The sequence below is a fragment of the Cheilinus undulatus genome, linkage group 3 (assembly GCF_018320785.1).
Source record: "Cheilinus undulatus linkage group 3, ASM1832078v1, whole genome shotgun sequence".
Classification (NCBI taxonomy): domain Eukaryota; kingdom Metazoa; phylum Chordata; class Actinopteri; order Labriformes; family Labridae; genus Cheilinus; species Cheilinus undulatus.
In genome coordinates, this window is record NC_054867.1 from 5,363,954 (window position 1) to 5,378,279 (window position 14,326).

Here is a 14,326-nt window from a genome sequence, read left to right on the forward strand (position 1 = left end):
CTTACACACTGCCAGCTGAAGATGGAATACTTACATATGCCTTACTTACTTATGCCTTTCATGAATTTTATAATGCATGGAGGTGGAATGGTTGGGCGACGTTATTTCACCCAAAATTAGCTGTTTGCAACAATGACAGAGAAAAAAATGTGAGAAACAAGCTGGCAATGTTAAATGAAGATGCTGAGGAGGAACAGCACTTTGTGTATGTGCATGCCTGAGTTTCTATTTTGCATTAACACTTGTGCACGGTAACTGGATACCAATTTGACTGCACTTTTGTTCTTGTGTTCACACTTTGTATTAACAACACGTCTTCAGTGGCGACCTGTGAATGAACTTACCTGTCCACCTCTTATGTAAATAATAGCCCATACATTATTTCAGTTTCATTTTGTCAGTGGTCACTGTCTGTTTACATGCAACTTTTGTACTCATCGGCTGCCAAAGATGCACAAATATCTGTGGTGAGGGTTTCATTGCACTGAGCGAAGCTCTGAGGCTTATCGTGGCTTAGTTATGTCTGTACAGCCTCACTCATTATTTTAGTCTAACAGCAACTGACCAGGTTTTTTCACTAAACATAATATCCTTAAGATGTTTTTGACTAATTGAGGGGCAAAATTTGTTGAAAAATTCACTGCTAGCCTCTTAGTTCGAGGCTAGATGTCCCTGTATGCTACATAGTGAAGCTGCTTACAATTCAAATGAATGGGTATGAGGAAGGCACAAGTTAGGAGTCTGTTAGCACCTCTTTAACAGCTTTTCTCCTTCCTTTTTTAAAGACATGCTTTAAAAGGAAACAGTGACATGCTGCATTGCAAATAAAACTTATGGGGCATAGATTGAAGTGCCTGGACCAACACTTTGCTCCGCTTCATTCGAGATACACTGCAGGTCTATTTTCAGCGCCAGCCGCTGCCTAACTGCGTCAATATCCATTGATCAGAAAGCTCCAGAAGAGGAAGTCACAAGTGTAGAATATCCAGTTCTTTCAAAATACAGCACAATGCACGGACTCCCAATCATAAATCATCACCATATCAACATTATGTCTCATCCTGCAGTGAGAGCAAAGGGTCTCCGAGAGGTCAGTGGGTCACAGAGCCACAATGGCACTAGTGATGAGGAAAAGTTAACACTTGGGGATATTTAGCCAAAGAGTTTTACATAAAACCGCAGATCCTTTAAGCAAACATTAACCTTTTAACTTCCTAATGTACTCACCCAATGGCAGAAACAATAATATCATGGACTTATACCAGAAGGGATGATAAATTAAACCCTAAAGGTAAAATAGTCCGCTGTTGACATACTTTTCCTGTGTGAACTCGCAGTTCTCCCATGATCTCTTCCTGCTGATCAGTGCTGCACTGCGCAGCGCTCTAAACTCACTTCCAGTGGGCAAGGTTGCTCGCCCTCAAGTGGAGCAAACCCAAACTTCGGTGTGCGGCGCAGTCGTCCTATGTGGAAATTGCGGTTAAGACTTGTTATCTGATTACCTTGCTTGGATGTTAAAGCCAGGTATGGTATGCCTTCCACGCTCCCTCTTGGGGTTCCACAACACTGTAATACAACATGGATTAACATACTGCGACACCAATATTACACTCTTGCAGATGCAATGTGAAAGTGCTAAGACACATGCACTGATGTCCGTCACCGTTCTGTTGGAAAAACTCAATATTTCAAGGCCTGGAGACTACAGGTGACAGTCATCAAGACCTAACATGCCCTCTGAGGAAACAAGCCAGCATACCAGCAGATGGTTTTTGTTTGTATTAACCACTCACAAAGTGAAACACTCAGACAGATAGTAAAGATATTTTTAATCACAAACATTTTTGATTAATGGTTGTCAAAAGAAGTGAATGATTTGCTTGTAAAAAGTGAAGTTTTGCCCTCTGCCTGTATTCTTTACCATACTTTTCTGGCCTTCAGACTCATCTTCCGCCTGACATATGTTAATTGACAGCTGGAGGTCTGATGTGTCAGAGCTCTAAGGCTGGCCACACACTAGACAATTTTCAAATCATAAATGACCTTAAAAAAGTGGGAGACCACAGACATAAGGACAATTTAAATGATTTTTCATCTTAAATAGTAATCTTCTGAGTGAACACACTAGATGACTCAGCCAGAGTCACACACATGCACAATGATCAGACATGAATTACAGAGGGAAAACAAACCCGGATGACTATCAATATCCATGACTTGCTGTTTCTCCATAACATGCAGTCCTGGCATGTTTACAGTTGCAGCAAAAATCATAAAACAAGGAAAGAACAAGTATTAATTCCTGGCTAGAATGGAGGTCAGTTGTGTTTATGTTTGTGAGCCCTGCATGTCAAATATGTTTGATATTTTTGATTTAAAGTCTGGGAGACTAAGACGCGATCTTGAGCAGTAGAATAATTCTGTTGACATCATTTGAGGATCATTCAGATACATGTCGTGTCATTCCAAAGCAGAGTCGTTTATTAAATCACAATCTCCAAATTATGTACTAAAATTACAGCTAAAATCGTACAACTGATGTTGCAGAAAGCTCTTTCCTGAAATTTTTAGTTCGACTGCCAACAGCTGAACTTTTCATACTGGTTTTACCTGAAATTTTTCCCGCAGGGGATCTCGTAAAATTTTCCCTTAATGCTCGACTGAGTCAAAGTGTGAATGCAGCAGGTAATATTCAGGTAAATTACCACTTGCGAACAGCCAGAGGTGATTACATTTGTGTCACAATTTCAGGAAAATTTACAGGAATTTTAGGTAGTGCTTGTGTGAATACAGCTGCTGAGACTCAAAGCATATCAATCATTTTAAGTATTTCAGGCCTGACTTGCTGCCTTTTGATATGTTTTTTCTTCTTTAGGCTCCAGGTGGAAGTCCATGTCCAACCAGGAGAAGCAGCCTTACTATGAAGAGCAGGCGAGGCTGAGCAGGCAGCATCTGGAGCGTTACCCAGACTACAAGTACAAACCCCGGCCCAAACGGACCTGCATTGTGGAGGGACGGAGATTGAGGGTCGGGGAGTACAAGGCCATGATGAAGAGCAGGCGGCAGGAGCAGAGAGCCACCTACACACACAGGTAAAGACCATCATGCTTTGCTCATCTTTTAGATAATAAGAGAGACTTTGTCCCTGGCAGACAAAACAAACATTCCTCCCTTTGACGAGAGTTTGTTCTGCACCTCTAAGCTCTGACAACAATGTCTGCAGCTCCACTGGTCCTGTTATTTATTCTTGAAGACAAACAAAAGTGCAGTATTGAACTCTTTAGTCTGACCTCGACAATGAATAGCTCCCTTATCATTGTTCCTTTAAACTCCTTCAACTAGTTAAGCTGGAGGAGCTGGAGGCTGGAACTGTTAACACTGATAGTTTTTTCTTTTTTTTAAGTTTTTCACATTCTTTGCTTTCTTTTGTCTCAGATATATGAGAATTTTCCTTTTTCTTTGTCTATTCATTAAATAAGAATATCAGAATGGCCTTAAAATTCATTCAGGTGATTATAACTCCTTCCTCTTTATCATTCAGTAGCTGCACATTCCTCCCATTGTGCTAGATACACGCAGTAAGAAGTTTATATTAATAGCAGAAAAGTCATTTTTATGTCTTTGACTGAAAACTTCTCACTGAAAGCCATGAAAATAATTTCAAATATACCCATGAATAATTACTCAGATTTTGATTTAAGTCCTCAGAGCAACTACCACATACTGCACATTAGCCTAACCATGTGTTTTCATGAAATTTACATTTAAAGGATACTGTGGTGTTTTTGAAGTGGGTTGTCTGAGCTACTTTTCAATATAAAATAAGCCACCAAAGATGTCAGTCAGCTCAGCTCCTCTATGGAGAAACCCACAGGGATGTAAGCCCAGAGGCTTGGCTTTCCATTGTAGCAGAGGGGTATGTTTTCTTTATGTGATTTCACCAATTTAGAAGGAAAAAAACAATGTTGGGGTAAATATATGCTATAATAAAAGATTTCACAGCATTTTACTGTTTTGCTGGCAAGCCCTTTTGTTGCAGGACTACTTTTTCTCAAAACACAGCCTAAAGTTTATGTGTTCTTCCACCGACAGCATACTGATCAGCTGTTTGATGTGAAGTGTAGTAAGGCCGGCTCAGACTGACAGTACCGTCGCAGCCCATCATCAAACCTAGTTTGACACCCTGACCTGACTTCATCAACATGAATCCTGACAGCTACCAAAAGGAGAGCATTTGCCTCTTATCTATGCATCATCATTCACAAGAGTCCCTACTTTTTCTCTCTCCATGGAACTAATGTGTTCAATTTATTTTATGATGAAGAGGGGGAGGAAAAGAAAAATTAAATAAATACAATAAAAATGTATATCTATTAATATATATTCATAATATTAGAATATAATAATAAAAAATGTATATATAATAATAATCAAAACAAATGATACAAAAAAATACAAGGAACACATTGTTAACCCCTTAAAGCCTGTTGTATCATATTTGATACATACTTTTATAATACTTCTATCTAATCAATATGATCGTAAATTACTAAAAAAAAAAAAACACTTCTGAATACAATCTGATATATGATAAAAATCCCCTCAAGTGGATTATGAGTTACCAAAAACACCTAATGTATCAAATGACATTAAAAAAATTATGCATGATGAATTTAATGGAAATTTTCATCTTTGGGATTTCAGCAGAAAGTGAAATAAACATTTCATTTCCAAAAAATTAGAATTTTCTTGCTATAATTTGTGTTTTTTAGGCTTTAATTGGTTAAGACAGCAATATAGACTACTGGAGCCCTATAGCAAAGATTTTGTTGTGACATTAGAGTGCTATGGTCATTAGTATGGGGAGTTTTATGCAGAAAGAAATAATCATGGTAATAATAGTAATAATGATAAATAAGATTAATAATAAAATTAAAAATAGACAAAAATATAATGGCTGGGATTAAAGATTTTAAAAATTGGACAAAAGTAAACAAATACACAAAGTTTAAATACCTTACATATTGCAGGGATTGGACCACAGAACAGTGTCAATTTTGTTGATTAAAACTATGATCAAAACTATTCGTCAACAGCCTTTTTTTTCCATGACGAAAACTAGACTAAAACGAACCAAAGAAAGATCTGTGATGACTAAAACTCACTAAGAGTAAGCTAAGTTTTCGTCAAGATGACTAAAACTAGACAAAAACATAATTTAGTTTTTGTCGGACATTAAAAATCATTGATATTTCTCCAATGTGAGTAAATCTTTCAAAATACGAACAATCTATAGATAACCAGCCTCTCAGCTGTAGAAAGCAGGGACCCCAGATTTGGCAGGGTGCATAGAACACATCACCATGATTTGGTACCAGATTTAGGCAACAGAATAAATGCTTGGACTAAAAGTAAAGACTAAATTGTTAGGACTTTATGTGGACCAAAACGAGACTAAAATGTTTTTGAGTTTTCGCCGACTAAAGCGAGACTAAAACTAAAAAGGGTAGAAATGACTAAAATGTGACCAAAACTAAAAGGAATTAGATCAACAGACTAAAACTAAAATTAAAAATAGCTGCCAAAATGAACACTGCCACAGAGAGATGTGGCCAACATGCGATAGACTCATGCCTAGAGTGAAAGCTGCACTAGCAGGAGCCGAAACAGACATGGCGGCACATGCCTGCAGCAAAACACGCGGCTAGCCTGAAACAGGCTTTAAGAACTAATTTAGGAAAAATCTTGGGAAGATACTGATGAATGAGGCCCATTATGGTGAACTTTTAAATTAATACATCAGAGTTGGTTTTCATTTTAAGTACTGGCTGGTTGAATATACAGCTGACTCTACACAGTAATGGTGAGACAGTTGATTATATTAGCTCAGGTCTCATGAACACACTCATAGAGTGTTGTGTTGCAGTAAACACATCCTGACAGTCATGGGTTTGCACCACAATACAATAAAAAAAAGTCAGTATGAGACAAAAGCTTACTTTGAAGTGAACTTTTATTCAACTTCTCTGGTTTTTCAATCTAATTCGTGAAACTTTGAAGAGGTCTGTAAAAACATCAGAGTCCAGTACAGCAGGGAGCTCTTCATGGTGAGTACTGCAGACTGTGAGGGTATGTGCTCCGCTGGTATCCTCTTACCTAGAAAGTTTCTGAAGTAACAAGTCAAACTCATAACTCTCTGGGTTTGTTGGTATACAGGTGCATCTCAATAAATTACACCATCATCGAAAAGTTAATTTATTTCAGCAATTCAGTTCAAAAAGAGAAACTCATATGTCATAGAGAGTCATTACACAGACTTCTGTATTTCAAGTTTCTTTTATTTTGATGTTTATGGCTTACAGCAAATGAAACCCCAGATTTCAGTATCTCTCCAGATGCACCTGTAGTCTTACTCTTCGCACATCTGCAGCACCAGGCAACTGGTGATTCCTCCTGTCCTTCAGGTAGAAGTTCTCCTGTCTCTTGTTTCGACCTGTTGAATTAGGAGTTACTATTTAGTTGAGACCCAATCAGCTGATGAGAGTTCTGCAGGTGTAGAAGATAACCTATGTGATGTGCTGAGGTACAGAGTACATTTACCCTAATGTTACTGACTGACATCTCCTGTGGGTGTGGCTAATATCCTGACCATTGACAAATACTTTATAAGATCCCCCATAAGATGAAACCATAAGATGGTTCTGTTCTAAAATACAGAACCATCCCTTTAACTCAGTGTTACTCAACCTGTGGCTCTGGAGCCTCGTGTGGCTCTTTTGTGATTTTTTGTGGCTCTTTTATATCTTAATTTTGAAATTCCCCAGAAAACCTTAAAAAGGGGAAGCTTTTTGCCACTTTTAACCCATTTAAGCAATCTTTGCCATTAAACACCCTTTTTTTCCCTATTTTCGGCAACTTCTTTTTGCCACTTTTGTTTCCCATTTTTGCCACCTTTATCCCATTTTTGCCTTTTTTAACCATTTTTTGCCACTCTTTGCCCTTTTTAGCTACCTTTTGCCATTAAATAACCCTTTTTTCCCCTATTTTTTGCAACTTCTTTTTGCCACTTTTGTTTCCCATTTTTGCCACTTTTATCCCATTTTTGCCTTTTTTTTTTTTTTTTTTTACAATTTTTTGCCACTTTCTGTCCAAATAAGCTACCTTTTGCCATTAAATATCACTTAGTTCCTTTTTTCCCAAAAATTTGCCTCTTCTTTTTGCCACTTTTGTTTCCCATTTTTGCCCTATTTCACCATTTTTTCACCACATTTTGACCATTTAAGGTACCTCTTGCCATTAAATACCACTTGTTTCCTATTATTTTGCCCATTTTTGCCAATATTGACTGCTTTTTGCCCGTTAAAGTTCCTTTTCACTAATTTTTTGCCACGTTTTTGCGTCTTTTGGACCATTTTTTGCCACCTGTAACTCATTTTTGTTGTCACTTCTCCCAATTTTCACCCCTTTTCACCCATATTTGCTGCATTTTTACCATTTTTTCCACCGTTAACTTATTTTTATTGCTATTTATTGCAAGCCTTTTTTGCCACTTTTCACCAATTAGACTGTGGCTCTTGCAAAGGTATTTTTCAACAATTTGGCTCCTTGGTTGAGCAGAGCTGAGTAACACTGCTTTAACTCATGCTTTAATGTCTCCTCTTGTCTTCTCAGTCAATCAGAACCGCAGCAAATCCACTATTCCCACAGTGACGGCCAGTACCCGGGTAACACCAGCTCAGTCTCGGTGGCAGCCATGCCCTTTCACCCTGCGTTATTGGAGCATTACCTGCCACAGGTTCCACCCCCACCACGTCGAGCAGAAGGCCAAGCCACGCCCACCTCCCTACCCAGAGAGAGGGAGAGGGAACGAGAGAGGGAGCGGCCTCCGTACAGCGAAGGAGAGGAGAGTGATGCAGGAGACAGGAGTGAGGGTGAACTGGTGTTACTGACAGACTGAAGGGAGACAGAAAGAGGAAGAAGTGAATGATGGAGGTGTGGGGTGAGAGGGGAGGTTGGCTCAGGAGGGAGGGGTTTTTTATTGGCTGACAGTCAGAGAAGAAGAGTGGGATTGAGTTGTCCTGTCTGTTAATCAAAATGAAGATGTGGTTAAAACAAGAAAAAAAGAAAAAACATCATACTTACCCTTGTAAATTGTTTTTAGTAAAACGCACACATGCACATAAACGCACACATGAAAAAGGAAAGCTGTTTCCTCACATAGTTCCTTTCTTTAACACGTCATCAGCTGCTTTGTTTCAGAATGTTTTCTTTCCTTGTTGACTTTGTGCAAATTAAACTCCACACACTGATTTCCACCTGTTTGGGTAACAGGCATGCATAAGAGCTTCATGTTATCAGTGCGGCAGTGCTGCCCTCTGCTGGTTAAGGCTGGTAAAAACAAAGACCTATGATAGGGTTTCTGCTCATTTTTATGCTGTTGAGTGTTGATAAAGAGAAATCATTTTACATCTTATTAGTCTCACTAATGTGTAGGGTTGTCTGAAATGTCTGCCATCCAAAGTATGATGACTTATTGAACTTCAGGTGAAGTTTCCTCCTTTAAAAAATGAGAAATATTAGAGATATTTAAAGCACTTCATTGAAGGGGGCCAGTATTTTCACCTTCAGCGATTACACTTGTTGTTTACGCCTCAAAAACACTGGATTTTACACTTCCCATAATGCAATGTGATGAACTTGACAAAATTATTTTGTCAGACTTCTTTGTGGCTTTAGAAAAATTGGTTCAGGACATAAAGTAACAAAAAAATCAACAGTTGCCAGGTAAACATAGGGGTGTCTAACTGATAGTTAACCTCCACTAAAACTGTTCCTATGTAAGTTAGAGAACACAAAATGAGTACTTTGCAGAGGCGATCACTCAGTATTGTGCAATATTAAATACCCACATGGTCATTAACTCACAGTTATTCGTTACTTCAGCCTTTCCCAAACTTTAGTGCACTGCAGCCCAATCTGAGACCTGAAAATCTTCTGGGGCCCATCAAAAAATCCTTGTACAACCATAACATGGGACTCAAATATTTTATTTATTATATATTTTTTTTTTGTTAAACAGGAATTTCAATGCAAGAACTTGGCTTTCCTGGACATTAACCTCACTCAAAAAGTGTTTGTGGGGTCACAGAGTACAATTAATGACCCACTGCCATTTATTTTGTTTTGATTAGGCATCTGCAAAGTCACCTAGATTTTATTTTTTAATATTCTCTTGAAACTCTTCCTAGGTAACATTTATGTCTCTATAGACTAATGAATTCTTAAAAATCTGGAGTGGCATAAAGGAATGTTTCACAGAGTGCCACCAGTTAATCCAGCACCTCTTCAGCCATGACACCGGCTATCAAACATCAGACAAAATAAATGATAAAAGAAGCTAGAACTTCCAGCTCTGTTTTGTTACTTCTGAGACTTAAAATAATAACATAAAATCACATTTTTATGATAGTTTAAAAATATAGATGTTCTTGTTATTATCTAATTGATTTTTGGTTATTGTAAATGACCTCTCGCAGCCCACCTGCAGCACCTCTGTGGCCCACACTTTAAGAAGCACAGCGTTACTTTAGTAAATTTGATGAGGAGGTACTCCCCGTCTAGTTGTTCAGTAATAGTTAACTATCAATTAAGTCTTCATTGGTTTAACTAGTTCTACATCTTCAGCAACTTATCCTACTGTTGCTTTCTATTAAGTAGGGCTTACAGACATTTCACCTTTATTCTCTTATATCATGATCCTTTTACTGCTGTTAAATTAAAGTCAACATTTTCGCTCTACCCTCCTACTTCCTTGTTTTCATTCACAATAAGAAATGGTCTGTAACCAAACAGGAAGTCAGTACCCTCAGTTTAAGACAGTACAAACATGCAAAATTAAACTAAAATGAAAAAAAAAATCTTACTTTCAAATGCAGAATCATGAGATCATGCAAATCAACTGCATAAATCATGAGATTAATAATTAATTATATAATAAGTGAGTCACCTGACAGCCCTACTATTAAATAATTGGTAAAAAACTAAACGAATTCAATGAGGACTAACCATCTACATGTAAGTAATGGTTAAGTAGCCTTTAATCCCTAATTCATTCTCTGGTAAAGTAGCCGTTAGTAACTCAGTCTTTACCTGGTAACTGTGCCATGTAATATGTACCTTACGGTAGTGTTACCGATAACACAGCTGTTTTTCTAGGAGGATTCTTAGATTTAGTGTGTGCAGAGAAGCCCTGACATAGATACCTGCAACCTGGAAACGAATCACCACAGCCTTCCAAAAAACAGTTAAATATACAGCTTTTATTTTCCTCTTGGAAAAATAGCCACAGACTTGTTTTCATTAAGACCAATCATCACTTCTAAAGACAATGTTGAACTTTAATTTACTTGTTTGTAACAGAGCTGTGATTTCTGACACACATGAAATTGGTTGAAAAATGTCTCTTTGAATTTATGATTCATCAGAGTGTACATGGAGTTTTTCGGGAAGTTGAAAACAGGAAGAATGCCGTATCTAACAAGCCCAGGTAACACCTTATAATAAGGTACAAATAAATGGGTAGAGTTACAAATGAGGTACCATCTGCTAGTTCATCAGTAAACAGAACATGGCTTAATGATTCAGTTTTGAGCATCCATGTGATGATCTCCTTATTTTGGTGAGGTGTCATTCACTAGCTTCCTGTTAGCTTGTGGCTAATAGCAGTTAAGGCAGTTAGGCCCTTATTTTTTTCAAGCTAACTATTCAAATTCTAGAGTACCTTATCAAACAGTCATTATCTGATATAAATGTAGGGTAACTCACCACCTACATGCTGACTTAACTAGCAGTTTATTCCTCAGTCCTGACCTGATTAACTGGACTAGCAGTTATTAAATTGTTCTCTGGTTAACCTGCAGTTATTTACTCATTTGTACCTCTTGACAGTGATCATTTTTGCACACCTTATTGTAAAGTGTTATCCAACCCTCATCTCCTCTCCCCACACATCCCCCAGTTTGGTTGAACTGTGCTGTAAATGCTGTATTTGTGTCCATCAGCCCCCCCTGTGGGCATGGTAGGGCGACCTGGGCCTGGTCTTTTTTATACCTCTGTGTTTGCTTCTTGGATAGTTCATTGATTGTTGTGTTGAATTCCCCCTATCTGTGCATCCCCATTGTTTTTTTTTTCTATTGCTGCTTTTGAAATGCAGCCTCCCAGATCACTGCAGGAAATTATTTCTTTAAATATGTTTATGCATCGTCTTTCAGATAGGCTTTTTTTTTTTTTTTTTTTAAGGAATTGTCATTTTCTTTGTACCTGTGCGTCAAATCTCGTTCTAAGATTTAAATATTGTGACATTTCTCTGGAGCTGCACTGGAGTCAGTTTCAGATTTAAAGACTGAAAGTAAGATGCATTTTTTGCAGTGACAGATCAATTGATCTCTCACTTTAGTATGAAGTTCCATCATCAACAATCAACCGCTTTTTCTTACTTTGATTCTTTTTTTCCTTTGTTGTTTATTTTTCTGTTCAGCAGAAAACTAACAGAGAGGCTAATCATCTGCAAATCATACATTAGAGCATTAGCTGAATATCACTGATGATGATGTTCTTTTCAATCCCCTCCAACAGGAAATATAAAGATTGGATAAATCACATTTAATGGATTTGAGCTGTAAACAGGGAGAGAAATCCTTAAAGAGCTTTCTCAATGTACCACTGATCATCAGGATGAGAGTAAAGACACCAAAGTCATGAGAAAGTCATTTTTAATGTGGTGTTTTTGCAATTGCACAATTCAACAGGCATATTCTGCACAATCGATGAGGAGAGTCAAGACAGGCTTTTTGTTAGTGCAACACCAGCTAAATATTGTGAGACTGTCCTTTTTTTTTCATTTAAATCGTGATGAGTTTATAAGATAAATGCAGCTTTGCTGTTTTGCCAAAGGCATTGGTAGATAACAGCAAATATTATAAAAAGTCTTGAAAGTGCTGAGGACTGCCTATGTACGTCAAGGAAGCACTTGTGTAGCTGTAATCAAATAGAGCCATAGTGAACAGAACTGAATGTTGTACATGGTCAGTAGGAGTCTGTTTTTTTTTTTACCTTTTGACGGTGTCTTTGCTCTCATCACTTTACCACATTAACCTAAAAGACAATTTGACAAAAAAAGAAGTTAAAGTATAAGGTTGCTGTCCACTTAACTACAAGGATAACAAATCAAAATATCAGAAACAGATTTCAAAGTTGAGAGTTGGGGTCCATCCTGTCCAGTCATGATCGAGTATATGTAGGGTAAAGATGCTGGATTATGTGCACAGAGATTGATATCAGAGGAAAATGTTCACCTTATTTTATGCTGAGGAGTCACCTGTCGTTTCCCCTGCTGATGTAAATATAGAAAGAGACTTTATTTTGTTTATAAGAGCTTGTGTAATTTAAAGGTGTATGTTTCTTTGTTTAAAGAGTTTTGTGTTTTTTTCTCAAAAGAAAATAAATTTGTTGTGTTAATTGTGTTTGATTTTTTTAAAGTGTGACTGTGGTATATCAATGATAAAGGCTCTTAATCACCTCTCTTTTCTTTTCTCTTATGCTGGGTTTGACTTCAGCTTCGTCACAATCATGTCTATCTGCCTGTGTGAATTTCTGATGGTTCTGCTGTGATTGGCTGAAGAGATATGAGCATTAATGAGCTGCTGAAACGGTATAGCTAATGAAGTGATCAGCAGGGTTTTACATTTTTTCCAAGGTCAAATCACTTTCAAGGTGCATTTTCAAGCTATCTCAGCTCCTTACAGCCATACAAGTTTTGTATTTAAATCAGGGGTTGCAATATGCAGCCCGGGGCCCACATGTGGCCCCCATCCTCACTCAACGCGGTCCCCAAAGTCAATTTCAAATACCATTAAATTATAAACATTAACGAAACATGGCAAAAAGGCCAAAAATAGTAAAAGAAAAAAGATTTTCTTCTAATCTTTTGTTAGTGATGTCTGTCTTTCTAGGAATTCTTTGATATACACTTGAGGACAAAATTATTAGTGCCCTATGATTTTTTTTTTTCACTTTTTCTTCAGTGGATGCTGAAATTATGTTGCTTTTCACACAGAAATAAAAATATTCCTCAAAAAACAAAAACTACCAGGGTCAAAATTATTCGCCACCCTGGTGCTTATAGTCAACAATATCTCCTTTTTGCTGGATAGCAGCCTGCAGTCATTTGTTGTAGTTTTCAACAAGTCTCTGACACGTCTCCTGAGGAATCCCACCCCATTCTTCTTTGGCAAATCTCTCAAGCTCCTCCAGATTTAATGGTCCTCTGGCATAAACCTTGGTCTTCAGTTCACCCCACAGATTTTCAGTGGGATTTACATCAGGGCTTTGTGCAGGCCACTCAGTAATGTTCACTTTGGTCCAGACCACAATCCAGTAGAGAATTTGTGGCTGGACTTGAATAGTGTTGTTCATGCCTGATCCCTGTGCAGTCTGACAGAGTTTGAGCAGTTTTGCAAAGAAGATTGGAGTAAAATTGTAGCGTCCAGATGTGCAAGCCTGATTAAGACCTATCCACGCAGACTCAGAGCTGTGACTGGAGCCAAAGGTGACTCTTAATACGGCTCGAAGGGGGTGAATATTTATACAGTAACATAATTTACATTACATTTTTTATTTAATTGACATCACTTTGTAGAAATCTGTTTTCACTTTGACATTAAAGAGATATTTTTCATAAGAGTCTTCTGTCAAAAAAGACAATATGGGTCATGGATTATTAATTTGTAATATCAAGAAAAGAATAAAACATCCAAGAGGGTGAATACTTGTTATAAGCATGTAGCAAGTAGTTCTTCAAGAAAATAGATATGAAAGTCAAATAAATTAAAATATCCCATAACTGTCATGTTTATGCCATTAAAAAAAACAGCTAAAATGGTTATTTTTGGTTTTTTCATTACATGAACAATTTATACATGCACTTGACTTTAAAAATGTAAATGTTACTATGATAAGATTTTATAATCTTTCTTTCATTTAATTAGTAGAAATCAAAGGGATTAAATTGAGAATATCCAAAACTTGTGTAGCAATTTGTCCCTTTGGCATTGTGAAAATAAAATTAATGTGACCCTCAAGGTAACCAAAGTGGCCTATCCCTAGTTTATATGCGTGAATGTATACTTTAAAACACAAGAGTCAAACTCAAGGCCCAGGGGCTAAATCCGGCCCATGGAACAGCTAAATCCGACCTGCAAGATGATCTAATATATCTGTTACAACTGGCCCATCAGTATGAGGTCTGCAGATTTCCTCAAGTTTAAAA

At 37.5% G+C, this 14,326-nt stretch overlaps 1 protein-coding gene across 4 annotated transcripts in view; it reads left to right on the forward strand.

Moving 5' to 3' along the window:
- LOC121507400 (transcription factor SOX-13-like) overlaps positions 1–12,442 on the forward strand; it is a 109,178-nt gene extending 96,736 nt beyond the window's left edge. For all 4 annotated transcript variants that reach the window (XM_041783702.1, XM_041783706.1, XM_041783704.1 and 1 more), the window contains 2 exons: positions 2,876–3,092; positions 7,672–12,442. In XM_041783702.1, coding sequence (XP_041639636.1) covers positions 2,876–3,092; positions 7,672–7,957 — 503 coding nt within the window. In that variant the 3' untranslated portion in view covers positions 7,958–12,442. The remainder of the gene's footprint in view (positions 1–2,875; positions 3,093–7,671) is intronic.
- Positions 12,443–14,326: the final 1,884 nt, after the last annotated feature.